At 41.5% G+C, this 21,613-nt stretch overlaps 1 protein-coding gene across 1 annotated transcript; it reads right to left on the bottom strand.

Moving 5' to 3' along the window:
• Nucleotides 1–4,767: 4,767 nt before the first annotated feature.
• On the bottom strand, nt 4,768–20,599 carry LOC115568659 (uncharacterized). The gene is made up of 6 exons (XM_030396162.1): nt 20,557–20,599; nt 13,392–13,718; nt 5,808–6,164; nt 5,602–5,727; nt 5,241–5,302; nt 4,768–5,150 (listed from the first exon to the last, which is right to left on the bottom strand). The coding sequence occupies exons 1-6, from the start codon at nt 20,597–20,599 to the stop codon at nt 5,028–5,030; spliced, it is 1,038 nt and encodes a 345-aa protein (XP_030252022.1). The 3' UTR covers nt 4,768–5,027.
• Between the last annotated feature and the right edge of the window lie 1,014 nt (nt 20,600–21,613).

Here is a 21,613-nt window from a genome sequence, read left to right as displayed (position 1 = left end):
GTTACCGCTCTCTCTCATGCACTTCTATTTGATGTTAATAAAGATTTTTTCCACTGCATCATGCTGCCTCCTGCAGCTGCAGTTGGCTCCTTTTCAGTTCCACCACACTCACATAAACACATTATATGCACACACACACGCCAGCATACTCTGCGTAGAATATTAGCGAGAGTTTGTTGCTACAAACAGGCTGGAAAACATCCCGTGGCCACTGGTTTCATACTTACCAATGTTGAAACGTAGCTTCAAACTGTGTTTGCTTGCTTTCTTCACTTTTACATGTTCATATGAAATTCAGGTTATGAACTTGTACCTTAAACGTGATATGAAGTGTTTTTTGAAAATGTCAGTATGGCGTGAACGCATCAGCGGTTAGCAGAAACATTAATTGTCAACATTTTGTCCTTGCGACTGGGCTGTTACCATAGGCACTTTTATCTAACTACTAACTGAATTCGTTCCTGATACTCATCTCTCACAGTCTGCCAAGCCGTAACATGTTAGATTCATAGGAAGCGGTGGGGAGGAAGGGGAATGGTGCCTGGGACAAAAGTGCTTACTGCCTCTCACGGTCTTCTGCTGCTCCTGTCAGGGTCACTCATCCTCAGGAGCTCAGTTCAGAGTGTCTCTATGCTCGATCTGAAGAGCAGACAGACGCCACCTGGCCTGTCTCTACCTAACAAGCCCAAACACACTGCAGTTGTAACAGTCAGTCCTCTTGGTGTCTTTACCTGTGGGGCAACTACGACTCACAGTACGCTGCTGGCTGTTTGTTTTAAACAACCACAAGGAAAACACAAGCACAACCCATAATCACCAGACAGCCACTGAACATGCAGTTAGGCAATGGTATGTTCGATAGCCAATTCTTGTCTCTTTTGTCGTCTGATTTACCAGTAAATGTATCCTGGCCCACTGAGCTCCATCCGTGTCACTGGTTGTACAGCAGACTACCAGGTCTCTCAGTTTGGTCTCTTTCCCTTTTGTCAGTAAACTACAACATCAGCAAAACTGACTTGTGATTATTTCCTAGGGGTATATTTGGTGGCTGACAGGTGTTAATAGCTTGTCTTTTCCTTTGGGTTTTTTTGTGGACAGTTTGTAAAACAGTTGCCCTGGTAAACACACCACAACGACTGGCTCTCACAGCTGCAGTGTCTCTGGGCTCGTTAGGTAGAGCAGACAGGCCAGGTAGCTGAGCAGCGTCAGGGCAGCCCACCTGTCAACTCTACCGAACAACCTCAAAGATCCCCTGAAGAGCGTCTCCAGAGGATGAATAATTCAGACAGGAGCAGCACAAGACAGAGACAGACGCCACCTGGCCTGGCAAGCCCAAACATACTGCAGTTGCGAGAGCCAGTCCGGGTCGTGTCTTTGCCGGTGGGGGAACTACGGTTCATAATACACTGCAGCAGCTCTGCTGTTGGCTGTTTGTTTTAAGAACTCCTTCGTTTTCTTGGGGACGGTTTGTAAAACGAACATCCAGCAATTGATCGGCAGAGTGCGACCTGTAGTTGCCCTGGTAAACACACCACAACGATTGGCTTTCACAGCTGCAGTGTCTCTGGGCTCGTTAGGTAGAGCAGACAGGCCAGGTAGTGGAGCAGCGGCAGGGCAGCCCACCTGTCAACTCCATCTAACAAGCTCAGAGACCTTCTGAAGCGTGATTCCAGAGGATGAATAATCCAGACAGGAGCAGCACAAGACAGAGACAGAAGCTGAATAGGTTGGTGTGTTGACCTGTACAACTACAGCGTATAAACAACCAAAAGAAGACATTACCAGAGGTACTGCTGATGAAGGTTCTCTGTCACCCAGTTCATGGTAAACTTAAGTGCTGTATCGTAGGCAACTGAACTCATTTCAGTTTCCTGAAGACGTTTCACCTCTCACACAAGAGGCTTCTTCAGTTCTGACTAACTGGAAGGGAGGTACAGACTTTTAAACTCTGTGTTGGAGTGTCCTTACAGAGTCGTTAAGGACACGTGTGAGCTCTGAGTTTTAGAGTCGTTTGGCCCACCACCCTTCATCTGGGTTGCTAAGCTTAGGTGAGCCATGGTGTGAATGGCTGTTGAGCTGTCTTGGGAGGGAACTCAGTACAGCATTGTAGGTGGGTCATAAGTAATGTCCTAGGCCACCTCCTCTGTTCAAGGAAGTTCCAGTGTTACTTTGTGAGTAAACAGTTTAAGTCAAGTACAGAGAACATAACCAAAAATGCAAACTAATCAGAGGCAGAGTAGCTGTGTTGTTTTCGTCAACGATGACGATGGCTAAATTATTTTGTTGACGCCCCTTTTTTTCATGACAAGATAAGACAGTGACGAGATAGACATGTCTCTTTGAGACGTGTGTGAGTTTTCGTTGACGAGACGAGAATGGACGTAAATGTTAGTGCAGGCCTATTCGACTAGGGGCCCACGGGACGGATAAGGCCCTTTTGGATTGTTTTACAGCCCCCTAGACTGCCAGTAAATCACAGTGTGTGATACATATGATATAATAAAATTATGGCATACTGGTAGCTCTGAGATACTTCAACAACTAGCGGGTGATAGGTGAAGAGGTCAGAGAGTCAGCTAAGCTAACACTGTTTGCAACACGTCGCTCTCAAAACCCAAAAAACGAAAAATTGATTTGGAAAAACACCAGTTCCAGAGCCAATGGATGGACAATATTTATTTGTTTTGACTGCCACGTCAAGCAATAAACTGGTCTCTTTACTGTGCAATGAATGCATATCTCTCATGAAAGAATACAACGTGAAGAGGCACTACAAGTCACACCACAGCTCGATTTCTGCCAGTTTTCCAGAGTGCTCGGAGAAACGGCGAGGCAAGGCACAGTGTCTGCGAGCGTCTTGTCAAGTCGGCCTTAGTCACTTTTGCACAGAACGAGAGAGGGCTATGATAGCATCCCTTCGTGTAGTCTGGGCACTCACCAGACAGAAGAGGCCTTTTACCGAGGCGGAGACGGTTAAAGACTGTATGCTTGCTGTCATTGATGAAGTGGTTGTTGATGAAAAAGTAAAAAAGTGCCTCTCTCGGACACATCAACTCTCCTCAGAGTGGAATTACTCGCAAAGGATGTCTCAAGGAAGCTTTTGGAAAACCTCAACAAAGCTGATGTTATGTCTATTGCTGTGGATGAATCAACTGACTGTACTGACATGGCTCAGCTATGCATCTATGTCAGATTTCACGAGAGAGTGCGCTTCAGAGAAGAACTTCTGGGGCTTATTCCGCTGGAGGGACTCACCACAGGTGAGGTGGTGTTTCAAAAGATTGTTGCAATTTTTAACGAGCGTGAGTTGGACTTGCAGAAAGTTTGCCTTTTGGATACCGATGGTGCTCCAGCCATGGTCAGTAGATTACAAGGGCTGGTGGCAAGGCTATCAACTGTAGCCCCACATATGCAGTTTTTTCACTGCATCATTCATCAGTCTGGGTTGTGTGCAAAGCTGAGCGGTGATCTAAAAAACACCATGGACACCGTCATAAACATTGTGAATTTCATCCGCTCAACCTCCAGCCTCCAACACCGCCTTTTCCGTATGATGCTTGCCGACATGTTTGTGGAACACACAGACTTGCTTGTTCATAACAATGTGATGCTGTCTCTGTGACAACAGTTATGTTTTTTGTTAATTATTTTGTTTGTCTGTTTTACTGTTCACCTCTAATACATTTGACTGTGGGTATGGACCTGCTATGTTTGGAATTCTTTATTGTCATGTTATGTTGTGAACTGTCCATTTATTTTTGGTCTGATGGCCTTGCTTTGTTCATCTTGAATGTAGCAAAATATAAATATGGACCTTGGTTAAAAAGCTCCTTATGAGAAAGTATTAAAGTTAAAGAAAATGGATATGTGTCATTCGTTCATACTAATGTAACATCTATTATCATCAAGAGTTATTTTTTAGCCATTAGTTGACAAATATTCTGTGTGGCCCACGAACCCCCAGTGATTGTCATATAAAATTTGACTAAAACTTTAGTCCAAAAGACTAAGACTAAATCTAAAATGGCTGCCAAAAACAACACTGCACAGTAGGGTAGGGTAGGTCTTGCAAGAACATAGGTCTTGTGTGTGTTGCTATGTGTAAATGTGCCTGGGTGCAAGGTAGCAGTTAGAACATGGTATAGAGTTTAATTGATTTGGGAACTGGAATTGATAATGAAGCACATAATAATTGTTGCTGCTTCAAATTTGTTTGGTTGTCTGGTATATTATTTGATATATAATAATATGTGTACATATATATATATATATATTATGTTTTCATGCTGAGCCACATTACAGAAATGTAAACACAAATTTGAATTTTCATAGAGCTCTGACTTTGGAAACTACCACCTTCGTTTGACTAATCACCTTTCTTTGAAATCCATTGTTCCACTGAAACTAATATGATTGGAACAATATTCATTGCAACCAGTAATGCCTGAGATGACCAGCTGTATTGTCTTTCCATTTCATTGCTTGCGCAGTTCTCAATTTCTGGTTACATGTGGATTTAAGTTTTGCTCTCCCAGACTAGATTTGCCTCTACCTGTGATCTGCGGCCACACTTGCTCATTATGCAGTTATGTTTTCTGCTGTAACCCGGCCTGTTGAACATCAGCATTTAAAAATCACAAAGCTTCTTATCAATTTATTTCAATACTCAGATTTCAAATACAGACAATGCATTATTTCAACTAATACTTTAAATGCAGATAAACAAATTGAATAAAAGAAATCTAATAAAAAAGTTATAGACTCTAATAGCTCTGTTAAAGATTGTATTATTTCTTGACTTAAGTCAGCTAGGGCAAGTAAACGCAAACACATAATATGATGCAATGATCGATATACAAGCATGAAATATAAAGAGCATGTGCTGCAGGATGGTTGTGGCTTTTATTATGAAAAACCTCGTTTTCATTATAGTTTGAAGGGAAGCCACAACATTAATTATTTACACTGTCAATCAGCCAGTACTGTAAACCAACGATTCACACGATTTCATGGACACACTTTCACATTCAGCATCTAACTTGAGAATACACACATTCTTCAGTCTTCAACTCTTTCTTCTTGCGTCCTCTTGAAGCTTTCTGTCCAGTCAAGTGCAACGCAGCATAGTTCAGATCATCTCCACCTTCCACCTGTGCAGCAGATAAATGGCTCTTTTACAATATAGTCATGTTTTTATGCAGAGCTGCTGGGAATTATGTTAATTAAATAACAGTACTTACAATATCACGTACTGGTTGGCTCGAGTTGTCATTTCTTGCTTGTGAAGGTATGCCTTCTATTCCTGATGTTCAATAAAAACAAGAACATTTTGTCCAAAAATTCTTTTGGAATTCTATCATTATTGAGATGTCGTAATGTACAAATGAAAAACAATTGGATGACTTCAATTGTGCTGCATGTTTGATGATACATTAATAATAATCAATCAATTAATGTGAAAAATAACAGATATTTACATTTATGCATTATTTTATCCTAGAACATGAGGTTGAGGTTCATCCTGTCCTGTGTGATGTACTCTTCGTACATTATATGAACTTTTAAAGTCATACAATTGTTGATATAGTCAACAACACTCACCTTTAACTTGTTCACATATTGTTCTTGAAGTTCGGCGACAGATGAAAACAATATTTCCAATCAGAGAAATGACCAAGAAGATTATTGCCATCACCAGAGCAATTAATTCAGGACTCATTCTTCCCTCTAGACAACAAAGAGAAAAACTTACCAGTCATGATGTTATTAAAATGTTATGAATACCAGTATTGAATTCAGAATCATACCGATTTCAACTTTAGCTCCATTTCCAAACAGTATCTCTCCACATGTGGCCACAGCACAGTAGTAAGTTCCAGAATCAGAGGAGCTAATGTTCTTAGAGAAGTGATGAACGCAGCTTTTCTGAGTGTCAGATCTGTCTTCACATTCATCACGTCTGTTTCCATCAGTGTAGAGGATGTTTGGATGAGATTTATCTGATCCGACTCTGAACCAGAACACACTGTGATCTCCTGGACATGTTTTAGTCTCAGAGTCAGAGAGGACTGAACACTGGAGAGTCTTCAAGTCTCCTGGACGGACTGGATCAGAGGCTGTCGGCTGCTGAACAACAGTGTAGTTCGATGTCCTCTGAGTGTTTCCTGTGTGATGTTTTAGTTACGTTAAAGAACATTAACACAATGAAGCTGAAAGTAGTTAAAGTGACTCCAAAACATTTAAAAAAACAGATCACATAATTACCTTTTAATGTCAAATAAGTTCCACTCCAAAGATTCTTAGTCCAGTCTATAACTGCACAGTGATACATTCCCTCATCTTCTTCAAGTGTGCTGAAAATGGTCAGTTTACTAATATTCTTTTCAACTTTCAGATCAAATCTAGAGGCAGAAAACTCTGTTTCAAACACAGGGGTTGAATGTTTCATTAATGATACAATTAATTTCAGATCATCTCCGACACTCTGCTTGTACCAGTAAAGACATTCACTGCCCAACTCATCTAAAGACAGAACACATGTGAAGGTCACAGGTTCACCAAGTTGAACTGTGGTCACTGGAACCAGAGCATCTAAAAGAAATTAAAATGTGCAATATATTCATCAGTAAATGACAATTAGAGTAAAATGTAATAAAATGATAATCATAAGATAAAAAATAATCACACTAACCACCATACTCTACATCTAGTTTGCATTAAGATACTTAATTGAGAAAATATAATCGTCGTGATTCGACAGCACTTACATCCTTGATGAAGGAGAAGCAGTGTAACGCAGAACACGATCATCTTCACACTGACTTTATGAGGAAGCTTGTTTGTATTTAAGAGAGTGAAGGTGGTGACGTGTTCAAGATGCTCAGACAATGTAATGCTTCTGATTGGTTATCACAGAATATATATTCAAAGTGCATTTCCTGCCACACGGGTGTTGTCCTGCACTATGTGAAGCATGTTACCTCTCTCTCTCATGCACTCATTATTTGATTTTAATAAAACATTTTCCACTGCATCATGCTGTGGTTGTCCCCTCTTCACCACCACAACACTCAAACACATAATACACACACACACACACATACACACACACACCAACATACTTTTAGCGGACATATTAGCGAAGAGTTTGTCGGCTGGAGATGCTGAAGACACCCAGCTTTGTTAAGAAGGTGGGGGCAGCAGTGGAGAAGGCTCTAGCGTCGCAGTTTCTGCACTTGTTGCTTCAACAGGCTGGAAATCGTCCGGTGCTCACTGGTTTCACACTCACAAATTTTGAAATGCAGTTTTAAACTGCGCTCACTGACTTGGCAGCCTTATCTCCTGTAACTCCACTTTCATCACTTACACCTCTTGATATGAAAATCCGGTCATACTGTAAAAATGTAATATGAAAATGATTTCATGTTGCAATGTGCATCTTGGATTATCTGGCAGGAATCTCAGCCTGGTCAATTGCGCATCACCTCAAGGTCAACCTTTGTAAAGCTGATCTCCCCTTCATCCCTTGGAAAGCCTGCCCTCGCGTGGACCTGTCAGTCACTGTCATCACCTTCATCGACTGTGAGGAACCTGGGTGTAATCCTAGACGACGGACTATCCTGCAACCCCAGCATCACTGCTGTGGCCTGATCCTGCAGATTTGCCCTCTACAACATCTGAAGGATCTGGTCTTTCCTCACAAAGGATGCAACGCAACTCCTGGTCCAAGCGCTGGTCACCTCCCGCCTGGACTACTGCAACTCGCTCTTGGCTGGACTCCCAGCCTCTGCGACTAAACCCTTGAAGCTTATCCAGAAGGCTTCAGCGCGCCTTGTTTTCAATCTACCCATATTATCCCATGTGACCCCCATCCTCCATGACCTCCACTGGCTTCCTGTTGCAGCCATCATCCGATTCAAGACGATGGTGCTGGCCTTTGAGGCCTTCAGTGGAACTGCACCCATCCACCTCCAATCACTGGTCAGAGCACACGCCCAAGCACGAGCACTTCGCTCTTCTACTTCAGCTGGCCGGCTGATACTGTCATCACTGAGAGCAAACAAAGGTTGCTCAGCAAAATCGTGACTCTTCTCTGTTCTAGTGCCTCAGTGGTAGAAAGAACTCCTGACCAATGTCTGGACTGGGCTGTTACTCAATCACTATTCAACCACTTCTTCGCTGAGACCCCTTTCTGACTAAAGCGGTCACCTGCCTGGAGACCCATTAATAGCAAAATTGAGATGCTGAGAGCCACTGGTAGTTGGAGTGCTGGTGAAAAAGCAAGCAAACGCCAAACCCAAAAAATCCACCACAGAATTCACCCACGTCCTTAGATTGGCCAGTCCACCAGAAGTGCTGGTGAAGAAAGTGCAGCTTCTGCTTGGCTCTGGGGTGGCGGTTGAACCTGGATGAATGGCCCCACTGTAAAACTTGGTGCCGGACCTCTTTTGGAAAAATTATGCTTATATTATCAGTTTCTTGCATTGCATTGATATAACCTGCTTGTCTTCCTCTATATGTTTGTGGAAGTGTACCGAGCTCCAGGAAAAGTACTGCGAAGAAACACACTCACCCTTCCGCGGGACCACAAGGCCTCGAATGGCATCTTGTGTGAATAACATTTGGTGGACATCATAAGAATGTTTGTGTGAAGGATATAGGCTGAAGGCCGTAGGTCCGAAAGTGTGTACGTGTACTTCTCCATCATGCATAACAACTGTACGACTCATATGTACTGTCAAAGTGCCAATCATATAAGTTTACGCCCTGTTGTAGGTGAATAAAAGATGCTTGGGGAGAGCAGCTCATGGGAACTCGGAAGCCCAGACTTTGTGTGCTGACTTCTGCTCTTCCCCTTTGCCTAGAAAGACAATCTCCATGTCCGTGTCTCATTTCTTAACAGATTTAAACCCAACACCTCCTCCGGCACAAATAGGCGAAAATTATTACGTTGACGCCCTTTTTTTTCATGACTATAACGACATGGTGACGAGATAAACATGGCATGACATGACATGACTAAAACATGACGAGACGTGTGTGAGTTTTCATTGACGAGACGAGAATGGACGTAAATGTTAGTGCAGGCCTATTCGACTAGAGGCCCGCGGGACGGATACGGCCCTTTTGAAATTATTTACGGCCCGCAAGTAAATAGCTCAGTCCGTGCAGACTTGGCTTGGGGACTTGAAGGTCGGCGGTTCAAGTCCCACCCTGACCAAAAAAAAAAATGATGTGGACTGGCAGTTGGAGAGTGCTGGTTCACATCCTGGGCATTGCCAAGGTGCCCTTGAGCAAGGCACGGACCCCTAACACTGCTGATTGGGCACTGTGGCATGTGTGGCTGCCCCTTCGCTCATCTTCTCTACACTGCATGTGTGTCTCTGTTTGTGTGGGTGCACTTGTGTGTAATGTGAGTGGAAAAAAGAATTTCCCAATTTGGGATTAAAATAGTATATATAAAAAAAAAAAATTAAAAAGACTGCCAGTAAATCACAGTGTGTGATATGATAAAATTATGGTATACTGGTAGCTCTGAGATACTTCAACAACTCGCGGGTGAGAGGTGAAGAGGTCAGAGAGTCAGGTAAGCTAACACCATTTGCAACATGTCGCTCTCAAAACCCAAAAAACAAAAAATTGATTTGGAAAAACGCCAGTTCCAGAGCCAATGGATGAACAAATATTTATTTGTTTTGCCTGCCACGTCGAGCAATAAACTGGTCTCTTTACTGTGCAACGAATGCATATCTCTCATGAAAGAATACAACGTGAAGAGGCACTACAAGTAAAACCACAGCTCGTTTTCTGCCAGTTTTCCAGAGTGCTCGGAGGAACAGCAAGGCAAAGCACAGCGTCTGCTAGCGTCATTTCAACAGTGTCAAGTCGCCCTTGGTCGCTTTTGCACGGAACAAGAGAGGGGTATGATAGCATCCCTTCGTGTAGCCTGGGCACTCACCAGACAGAAGAGGCCTTTTAACAAGGCGGAGACGGTTAAAGACTGTATGCTTGCTGTCATTGATGGAGTGGTTGTTGATGAAAAAGTAAAGGAAAGCGTCACCTCATCCATTAAAAAAGTGCCTCTTTCGGACACATCAACTCTCCTCAGAGTGGAATTACTCGCAAAGGATGTCTCAAGGAAGCTTTTGGAAAACCTCAACAAAGCTGATGTTATGTCTATTGCTGTGGATGAATCAACTGACTGTACTGACATGGCTCAGCTATGCATCTATGTCAGATTTCACGACAGAGTGCGCTTCAGAGAAGAACTTCTGGGGCTTATTCCGCTGGAGGGACACACCACAGGTGAGGTGGTGTTTCAAAAGATTGTTGCAATTTTTAACGAGCGTGAGTTGGACTTGCAGAAAGTTTGCCTTTTGGATACCGATGGTGCTCCAGCCATGGTCAGTAGATTACAAGGGCTGGTGGCGAAGCTATCAACTGTAGCCCCACATATGCAGTTTTTTCACTGCATCATTCATCAGTCTGTGCTGTGTGCAAAGCTGAGCGGTGATCTAAAAAACACCATGGACACCGTCATAAACATTGTGAATTTCATCTGCTCAACCTCCAGCCTCCAACACCGCCTTTTCAGTATGATGCTTGCCGACATGTTTGTGGAACACACAGACTTGCTTGTTCATAACAATGTGATGCTGTCTCTGTGACAACAGTTATGTTTTTTGTTGATTATTTTGTTTGTCTGTTTTACTGTTCAGCTCTAATACATTTGACTGTGGGTATGGACCTGCTATGTTCGGAATTGTTTATTGTCATGTTATGTTGTGAACTGTCCATTTATTTTTGGTCTGATGGCTTTGCTTTGTTCATCTTGAATGCAGCAAAATATAAATATGGACCTTGGTTAAAAAGCTCCTTATGAGAAAGTATTAAAGTTAAAGAAAATGGATATGTGTCATTCGTTCATACTAATGTAACATCTATTATCATCAAGAGTTATTTTTTAGCCATTAGTTGACAAATATTCTGTGTGGCCCACGAACCCCCAGTGATTGTCATATAAAATTTGACTAAAACTTTAGTCCAAAAGACTAAGACTAAATCTAAAATGGCTGCCAAAAACAACACTGCAGAGTAGGGAAGGGTAGGTCTTGCAAGAACATAGGTCTTGTGTGTGTTTGCTATGTGTAAATGTGCCTGGGTGCAAGGTAGCAGTTAGAACATGGTATAGAGTTTAATTGATTTGGGAACTGGATTTGATAATGAAGCACATATTAATTGTTGCTGCTTCAAATTTGTTTGGTTGTCTGGTATTTTATTTGATATATAATAATCTGTGTACATATATATATATATATATATATATATATAGGGTTAGGGTTTATGTTTTCATGCTGAGCCACATTACAGAAATGGTAACACAAATTTGAATTTTCATAGAGCTCTGACTTTGGAAACTACCACCTTCGTTTGACTAATCACCTTTCTTTGAAATCCATTGTTCCACTGAAGCTAATATGATTGGAACAATATTCATTGCAACCAGTAATGCCTGAGATGACCAGCTGTATTGTCTTTCCATTTCATTGCTTGCGCAGTTCTCAATTTCTGGTTACATGTGGATTTAAGTTTTGCTCTCCCAGACTAGATTTGCCTCTACCTGTGATCTGCGGCCGCACTTGCTCATTATGCAGTTATGTTTTCTGCTGTAACCCGGCCTGTTGAACATCAGCATTTAAAAATCACAAAGCTTCTTATCAATTTATTTCAAAACTCAGATTTCAAATACAGACAATGCATTATTTCAACTAATACTTTAAATGCAGATAAACAAATTGAATAAAAGAAATCTGATAAAAAAGTTATAGACTCTAATAGCTCTGTTAAAGATTGTATTATTTCTTGACTTAAGTCAGCTAGGGCAAGTAAACGCAAACACATAATATGATGCAATGATCGATATACAAGCATGAAATATGAAGAGCATGTGCTGGAGGATGGTTGTGGCTTTTATTATGAAAAACCTTGTTTTCATGATAGTTTGAAGGGAAGCCACAACGTTAATTATTTACACTGTCAATCAGCCAGTACTGTAAACCAACGATTCACACGATTTCATGGACACAATTTCACATTCAGCATCTAACTTGAGAATACACACATTCTTCAGTCTTCAACTCTTTCTTCTTACGTCCTCTTGAAGCTTTCTGTCCAGTTAAGTGCAACGCAGCATAGTTCAGATCATCTCCACCTTCCACCTGTGCAGCAGATAAATGGCTCTTTTACAATATAGTCATGTTTTATACAGAGCTGCTCAGAATTATGTTAATAAAATAATAGTACTTACAATATCACATACTGGTTGGCTCGAGTTGTCATGTCTTGCTTGTGAAAGTATGCCGTCTATTCCTGATGTTCAATAAAAACATTTTGTCCAAAAATTCTTTTGGAATTCTATCATTATTGAGATTGTGTAATGTACAAATAAAAAACAATTGGATGACTTAAATTGTGCTGCATGTTTGATGATACATTAATAATAATCAATCAATCAATGTGAAAAATAACAGATATTTACTGATATGCATTATTTTATCCTAGAACATGAGGTTGAGGTTCATCCTGTCCTGTGTGATGTACTCTTCGTACATTATTAGAACTTTTCAAGTCATACAATTGTTGATATAGTCAACAACACTCACCTTTACATTGTTCACATATTGTTCTTGAAGTTCGGCGACAGATGAAAACAATATTTCCAATCACAGAAATGACCAAGAAGATTATTGCCATCACCAGAGCAATTAATTCAGGACTCATTCTTCCCTCTAGACAACAAAGAGAAAAACTTACCAGTCATGATGTTATTAAAATGTTAAGAATACCAGTATTACATACAGAATCATACCGGTTCTCAGTTTAGCTCCATTTCCAAACAGTATCTCTCCACATGTGGCCACAGCACAGTAGTAAGTTCCAGCATCAGAGGAGCTGATCTTCTTAGAGAAGTGATGAACGCAGCTTTTCTGAGTGTCAGATCTGTCTTCACATTCATCACGTCTGTTACCATCAGTGTAGAGGATGTTCGGATGAGATTGATCTGATCCGACTCTGAACCAGAACACACTGTGATCTCCTGGACATGTTTTAGTCTCAGAGTCAGAGAGGACTGAACACTGCAGAGTCTTCAAGTCTCCTGGACGGACTGGATCAGAGGCTGTCGGCTGCTGAACAACAGTGTAGTTTGATGTCCTCTGAGTGTTTCCTGTGTGATGCAAAACTGTGTTAAATGCATTTTTAAATTTTGAATTAATCAGAGTTTAACGCATTCAGTGACAGCAGGTCAGTTAAGTTAAAGTACATCAACACAATGAAGCTGAAAGTGGTTAAAGTGACTCCAAAACATTGCAAAAAACAGATCACATATTTACCTTTTAATGACAAATAGGTTCCACTCCAAAAAGCGTCATACCAGTCTATGACTGCACAGTGATACATTCCCTCGTCTTCTTCAGTTGTTCTCAAAATGGTCAGATTACTAATATTCTTCTCAACTTTCAGATCCAATCTGGAGTCAGAAAACTCTGGTCCGAACACAGGTTTTGAATGTTTCACAAATGTTACAATTAATTTCAGATCATCTCCGACACTCTGCTTGAACCAGCAAAGAGGTTCACTGCTCAACTCATCTAAAGGCAGAACACATGTGAAGGTCACAGGTTCACCAAGTTTAACTGTGGTCACTGAAACCAGAGCATCTAAAAGAAATTAAAATACACAACAGATTAATCAGTAAATGACAATTAGAGTATAATGTAAAAAAAAATTATAATCATAAGATAAAAGATGATCACACTAACCACCATACTCTACATCTAGTTTGCATTAAGATACTTAATTGAGAAAACATAACCATCATGATTCGACAGCACTTACATCCTTGATGAAGGAGAAGCAGTGTAACGCAGAACACGATCATCTTCACACTGACTTTATGAGGAAACTTGTTTGTATTTCAGAGAGTGAAGGTGGGGACGTGTTCATGATGCTCAGACAATCTCATGCTTCTGATTGGTTATCACAGAATATACATTCAAAGTGCATTTCCTGCCACACGGGTGTTGTCCTGCACTATGTGAAGCATGTTACCTCTCTCTCTCATGCACTCACTATTTGATTTTAATAAAACATTTTCTACTGCATCATGCTGTGGTTGTCCCCTCTTCACCACCACAACACTCAAACACATAATACACACACACACACACACACACACTCACACACACCCACCAACATACTATTAGCGGACATATTAGCGAGAGTTTGTCAGCTGGAGATGCTGAAGACACCCAGCTTTGTTATGAAGGTGGGGGCAGCAGTGGAGAAGGCTCTTGTGTCCCAGTTTCTGTACTTGTTGCTTCAACAGGCTGGAAATCGTCCGGTGGTCACTGGTTTCACACTCACAAATGTTGAAATGCAGCTTTAAACTGCGCTCACTGACTTGGCAGCCTTATCTCCTGTAACTCCACTTTCATCAATTACACCTCTTGATATGAAATCAAGAGTCATACTGTAAAAATGTAATATGAAAGTGATTTTATGTTGCAACCCGCATCTCGGATTATCTGGCAGACATCTCAGCCTGGTCAAGTGCGCATCACCTCAAGGTCAACCTTTGTAAAATTGATCTCCTCATCATCCCGTGGAAAGACTGCCCTCACATGGACCTGTCAGTCACTGTCGTCACAGTATCGCCTTCATCCACTGCAAGGAACCTGGGTGTAATCCTTGACGACGGACTATCCTGCACCCCCAGCATCACTGCTGTGGCCAGATCCTGCAGATTTGCCCTCTACAACATCTGAAGGATCTGGTCTTTCCTCACAAAGGATGCAACGCAACTCCTGGTCCAAGCGCTGGTCACCTCCCGCCTGGACTACTGCAACTCGCTCTTGGCTGGACTCCCAGCCTCTGCAACTAAACCCTTGAAGCTTATCCAGAAGGCTTCAGCGCGCCTTGTTTTCAATCTACCCATATTATCCCATGTGACCCCCATCCTCCATGACCTCCACTGGCTTCCTGTTGCAGCCATCATCCGATTCAAGACGATGGTGCTGGCCTTTAAGGCCTTCAGTGGAACTGCACCCATCCACCTCCAATCACTGGTCAGAGCACACGCCCAAGCACGAGCACTTCGCTCTTCTACATCAGCTGGCCGGCTGATACTGTCATCGCTGAGAGCAAACAAAGGTCGCTCAGCGAAGTCGTGACTCTTCTCTGTTCTAGTGCCTCAGTGGTAGAAAGAACTCCTGACCAATGTCTGGACTGGGCTGTTACTCAATCACTATTCAACCACTTCTTCGCTGAGACCCCTTTCTGACTAAAGCGGTCACCTGCCTGGAGACCCATTAATAGCAAAATTGAGATGCTGAGAGCTGGGAGCCACTGGTAGTTGGAGTGCTGGTGAAAAAGCAAGCAAACGCCAAACCCAAAAAATCCACCACAGAATTCACCCACGTCCTTAGATTGGCCAGTCCACCAGAAGTGCTGGTGAAAAAAGAGCAGCTTCCACTGGGCTCTGGGGTGGCGGTTGAACCTGGATGAATGGCCCCACTGTAAAACTTGGTGCCGGACCTCCTCCGGCACGAATAGGCGAAAATTATTTCGTTGACGCCCTTTTTTTTCATGACGATAACGACATGGTGACGAGATAAACATGGCATGACATGACTAAAACATGACGAGACGTGTGTGAGTTTTCATTGACGAGACGAGAATGGACGTGAATGTTAGTGCAGGCCTATTCGACTAGAGGCCCGCGGGACGGATACGGCCCTTTTGAAATTATTTACGGCCTGCAAGTAAATAGCTCAGTCCGTGGGGACTTGCTTGGGGACTTGAAGGTCGGCGATTCAAGTCCCACCCGGACCACAAAAAAAAATGATGTGGACTGGCAGTTGGAGAGTGCTGGTTCACATCCTGGGCATTGCCAAGGTGGCCTTGAGCAAGGCACGGAAGCCTAACACTGCTCATTGGGCACTGTGGCATGTGTGGCTGCCCCTTCGCTCATCTTCTCTACACTGTTTGTGTGGGTGCACTTGTGTGTAATGTGAGTGGAAAAAAGAATTTCCCAATTTGGGATTAAAATAGTATATAAAAAAATTTAAAAAGACTGCCAGTAAATCACAGTGTGTGATTTGTGTGATATAATAAAATTATGGTATACTGGTAGCTCTGAGATACTTCAACAACTCGCGGGTGAGAGGTGAAGAGGTCAGAGAGTCAGGTAAGCTAACACCATTTGCAACATGTCGCTCTCAAAACCCAAAAAACAAAAAATTGATTTGGAAAAACGCCAGTTCCAGAGCCAATGGATGGACAACTATTTATTTGTTTTGCTTGCCGCGTCGAGCAATAAAGTGGTCTCTTTACTGTGCAACGAATGCATATCTCTCATGAAAGAATACAACGTGAAGAGGCACTACAAGTAAAACCACAGCTCGTTTTCTGCCAGTTTTCCAGAGTGCTCGGAGGAACAGCAAGGAAAAGCACAGCATCTGCTAGCGTCTTTTCAACAGTGTCAAGTTGCCCTTGGTCGCTTTTGCACGGAACAAGAGAGTGCTATGATAGCATCCCTTTGTGTAGCCTGGGCACTCACCAGACAGAAGAGGCCTTTTACCGACACGGAGACGGTTAAAGATTGTATGCTTGCTGTCATTGATGGAGTGGTTGTTGATGAAAAAGTAAAGGAAAGCGTCACCTCATCCATTAAAAAAGTGCCTCTTTCGGACACATCAACTCTCCTCAGAGTGGAATTACTTGCAAAGGATGTCTCAAGGAAGCTTTTGGAAAACCTCAACAAAGCTGATGTTATGTCTATTGCTGTGGATGAATCAACTGACTGTACTGACATTGCTCAGCTATGCAAACCTATGTCAGATTTCATGACAGAGTGCGCTTCAGAGAAGAACTTCTGGGGCTTATTCTGTTGGAGGGACACACCACAGGTGAGGTGGTGTTTCAAAAGATTGTTGCAATTTTTAACGAGCGTGAGTTGGATTTACAGAAAGTTTACCTTTTGGATACCGATGGTGCTCCAGCCATGGTCAGTAGATTACAACGGCTGGTGGCGAAGCTATCAACTGTAGCCCCACATATGCATTTTTTTCACTGCATCATTATCAGTCTGTGTTGTGTGCAAAGCTGAGCGGTGATCTAAAAAACACCATGGACACCATCATAAACATTGTGAATTTCATCCGCTCAACCTCCAGCCTCCAACACCGCCTTTTCAGTATGATGCTTGCCGACATGTTTGTGGAACACACAGACTTGCTTGTTCATAACAATGTGATGCTGTCTCTGTGACAACAGTTATGTTTTTTGTTAATTATTTTGTTTGTCTGTTTTACTGTTCACCTCTAATACATTTGACTGTGGGTATGGACCTGCTATGTTTGGAATTCTTTATTGTCATGTTATGTTGTGAACAGTCCATTTATTTTTGGTCTGATGGCTTTGCTTTGTTCATCTTGAATGCAGCAAAATATAAATATGGACCTTGGTTAAAAAGCTCCTTATGAGAAAGTATTAAAGTTAAAGAAAATGGATATGTGTCATTCGTTCATACTAATGTAACATCTATTATCATCAAGAGTTATTTTTTTGCCATTAGTTGACAAATATTCTGTGTGGCCCACGAACCCCCAGTGATTGTCATATAAAATTTGACTAAAACTTTAGTCCAAAAGACTAAGACTAAATCTAAAATGGCTGCCAAAAACAACACTGCAGAGTAGGGTAGGTCTTGCAAGAACATAGGTCTTGTGTGTGTTTGCTATGTGTAAATGTACCTGGGTGCAAGGTAGCAGTTAGAACATTGTATAGAGTTTAATTGATTTGGGAACTGGATTTGATAATGAAGCACATAATAATTGTTGCTGCTTCAAATTTGTTTGGTTGTCTGGTATTTTATTTGATATATGATAATATGTGTACATATATATATATATATAGGGTTAGGGTTTATGTTTTCATGCTGAGCCACATTACAGAAATGGTAACACAAATTTGAATTTTCATAGAGCTCTGACTTTGGAAACTACCACCTTCGTTTGACCAATCACACTGCTGAAGCCTTTCTTTGAAATCCATTGTTCCACTGAAGCTAATATGATTGGAACAATATTCATTGCAACCAGTAATGCCTGAGATGACCAGCTGTATTGTCTTTCCATTTCATTGCTTGTGCAGTTCTCAATTTCTGGTCTCATGTGGATTTAAGTTTTGCTCTCCCAGACTAGATTTGCCTCTACCTGTGATCTGCGGCCGCACTTGCTCATTATGCAGTTATGTTTTCTGCTGTAACCCGGCCTGTTGAACATCAACATTTGAAAATCATAAAAAGCTTCTGATCAATTTATTTCAATACTCAGATTTCAAACACAGACAATGCATTATTTCAACTTATACTTTAAATGCAGATAAACAAATTGAATAAAAGAAATCTAATGAAAAAGTTATAGACTCTAATAGCTCTGTTAAAGATTGTATTATTTCTTGACTTAAGTCAGCTAGGGCAAGTAAACGCAAACACATAATATGATGCAATGATCGATATACAAGCATGAAATATGAAGAGCATGTGCTGGAGGATGGTTGTGGCTTTTATTATGAAAAACCTTGTTTTCATAATAGTTTGAAGGGAAGCCACAACATTAATTATTTACGCTGTCAATCAGCCAGTACTGTAAACCAACGATTCACACGATTTCATGGACACACTTTCACATTCAGCATCTAACTTGAGAATACACACTTTCTTCAGTCTTCAACTCTTTCTTCTTACGTCCTCTTGAAGCTTTCTGTCCAGTCAGGTGCAACGCAGCATAGTTCAGATCATCTCCACCTTCCACCTGTGCAGCAGATAAATGGCTCTTTTACAATATAGTCATGTTTTATACAGAGCTGCTGGGAATTACATTAATAAAATAATAGTACTTACAATATCACGTACTCGTTGGCTCGAGTTGTCATGTCTTGCTTGTGAAGGTATGCCTTCCATTCCTGATGTTCAATAAAAACATTTTGTCCAAAAATTCTTTTGGAATTCTATCATTATTAAGATTGTGTAATGTAAAAATAAAAAACAATTGGATGACTTAAATTGTGCTGCATGTTTGATGATACATTAATAATAATCAATCAATCAATCAATGTGAAAAATAACAGATATTTACTGATATGCATTATTTTATCCTAGAACATGAGGTTGAGGTTCATCCTGTGCTGTGTGATGTACTCTTCTTACATTATTAGAACTTTTCAAGTCATACAATTGACGATTCTGTCTATAACACTCACCTTTACCTTGTTCACATATTGTTCTTGAAGTTCGGCGACAGATGAAAACAATATTTCCAATCAGAGAAATGACCAAGAAGATTATTGCCATCACCAGAGCAATTAATTCAGGACTCATTCTTCCCTCTAGACAACAAAGAGAAAAACTTACCAGTCATGATGTTATTAAAATGTTAAGAATACCAGTATTACATACAGAATCATACCGGTTCTCAGTTTAGCTCCATTTCCAAACAGTATCTCTCCACATGTGGCCACAGCACAGTAGTAAGTTCCAGCATCAGAGGAGCTGATCTTCTTAGAGAAGTGATGAACGCAGCTTTTCTGAGTGTCAGATCTGTCTTCACATTCATCACGTCTGTTTCCATCAGTGTAGAGGATGTTCAGATGAGATTTATCTGATCCGACTCTGAACCAGAACACACTGTGATCTCCTGGACATGTTTTAGTCTCAGAGTCAGAGAGGACTGAACACTGGAGAGTCTTCAAGTCTCCTGGACGGACTGGATCAGAGGCTGTCGGCTGCTGAACAACAGTGTAGTTCGATGTCCTCTGAGTGTTTCCTGTGAGATGCAAAACTGTGTTAAATGCATTTTTAAATTTTGAATTAGTCAGAGCTTAACGCATTTAGTGACAGCAGTTCAGTTAAGTTAAAGAACATCAACACAATGAAGCTGAAAGTGGTTAAAGTGACTCCAAAACATTGCAAAAAAACAGATTACATATTTACCTTTTAATGACAAATAGGTTCCACTCCAAAAAGTGTCATTCCAGTCTATGACTGCACAATGATACATTCCCTCGTCTTCTTCAGTTGTTCTCAAAATGGTCAGATTACTAATATTCTTCTCAACTTTCAGATCCAATCTGGAGTCAGAAAACTCTGGTCCGAACACAGGGGTTGAATGTTTCACAAATGTTACAATTAATTTCAGATCATCTCCGACACTCTGCTTGAACCAGCGAAGAGGTTTACCACCCAACTCATTGAAAGGCAGAACACATGTGAAGGTCACAGGTTCACCAAGTTGAACTGTGGTCACTGGAACCAGAGCATCTAAAAGAAATTAAAATACACAACAGATTAATCAGTAATTGACACTTAGAGTATAATGTAAAAAAATGATAATCATAAGATAAAAGATGATCACACTAACCACCATACTCTACAACTAGTTTGCATTAAGATACTTAAATGAGAAAATATAATCATCATGATTCGACAGCACTTACGTCCTTGATGAAGGAGAAGCAGTGTAACGCAGAACACGATCATCTTCACACTGACTTTATGAGGAAACTTGTTTGTATTTCAGAGAGTGAAGGTGGGGACGTGTTCATGATGCTCAGACAATCTCATGCTTCTGATTGGTTATCACAGAATATACATTCAAAGTGCATTTCCTGCCACACGGGTGTTGTCCTGCACTATGTGAAGCATGTTACCTCTCTCTCTCATGCACTCACTATTTGATTTTAATAAAACATTTTCCACTGCATCATGCTGTGGTTGTCCCCTCTTCACCACCACAACACTCAAACACATAATACACACACACACACACACACACACCCACCAACATACTATTAGCGGACATATTAGTGAGAGTTTGTCAGCTGGAGATGCTGAAGACACCCAGCTTTGTTAAGAAGGTGGGGGCAGCAGTGGAGAAGGCTCTTGTGTCCTAGTTTCTGTACTTGTTGCTTCAACAGGCTGGAAATCGTCCGGTGGTCACTGGTTTCACACTCACAAATGTTGAAATGCAGTTTTAAACTGCGCTCACTGACTTGGCAGCCTTATCTCCTGTAACTCCACTTTCATCAATTACACCTCTTGATATGAAAATCCGGTCATACTGTAAAAATATAATATGAAAGTGATTTTATGTTGCAACCCGCATCTCGGATTATCTGGCAGACATCTCAGCCTGGTCAACTGCGCATCACCTCAAGGTCAACCTTTGTAAAATTGATCTCCTCATCATCCCGTGGAAAGACTGCCCTCACATGGACCTGTCAGTCACTGTCGTCACAGTATCGCCTTCATCTACTGCGAGGAACCTGGGTGTAATCCTTGACGATGGACTATCCTGCACCCCCAGCATCACTGCTGTGGCCAGATCCTGCAGATTTGCCCTCTACAACTTCTGAAGGATCTGATCTTTCCTCACAAAGGATACAACACAACTCCTGGTCCAAGCGCTGGTCACCTCCCACCTGGACTACTGCAACTCGCTCTTGGCTGGACTCCCAGTCTCTGTGACTAAACCCTTGAAGCTTATCCAGAAGG

The sequence above is a fragment of the Sparus aurata genome, chromosome 18 (assembly GCF_900880675.1).
Source record: "Sparus aurata chromosome 18, fSpaAur1.1, whole genome shotgun sequence".
NCBI classification, from domain to species: Eukaryota; Metazoa; Chordata; class Actinopteri; order Spariformes; family Sparidae; genus Sparus; species Sparus aurata.
Note: the sequence above shows the minus strand (reverse complement) of the source record. Positions and strands in the feature narration are given on the sequence as shown.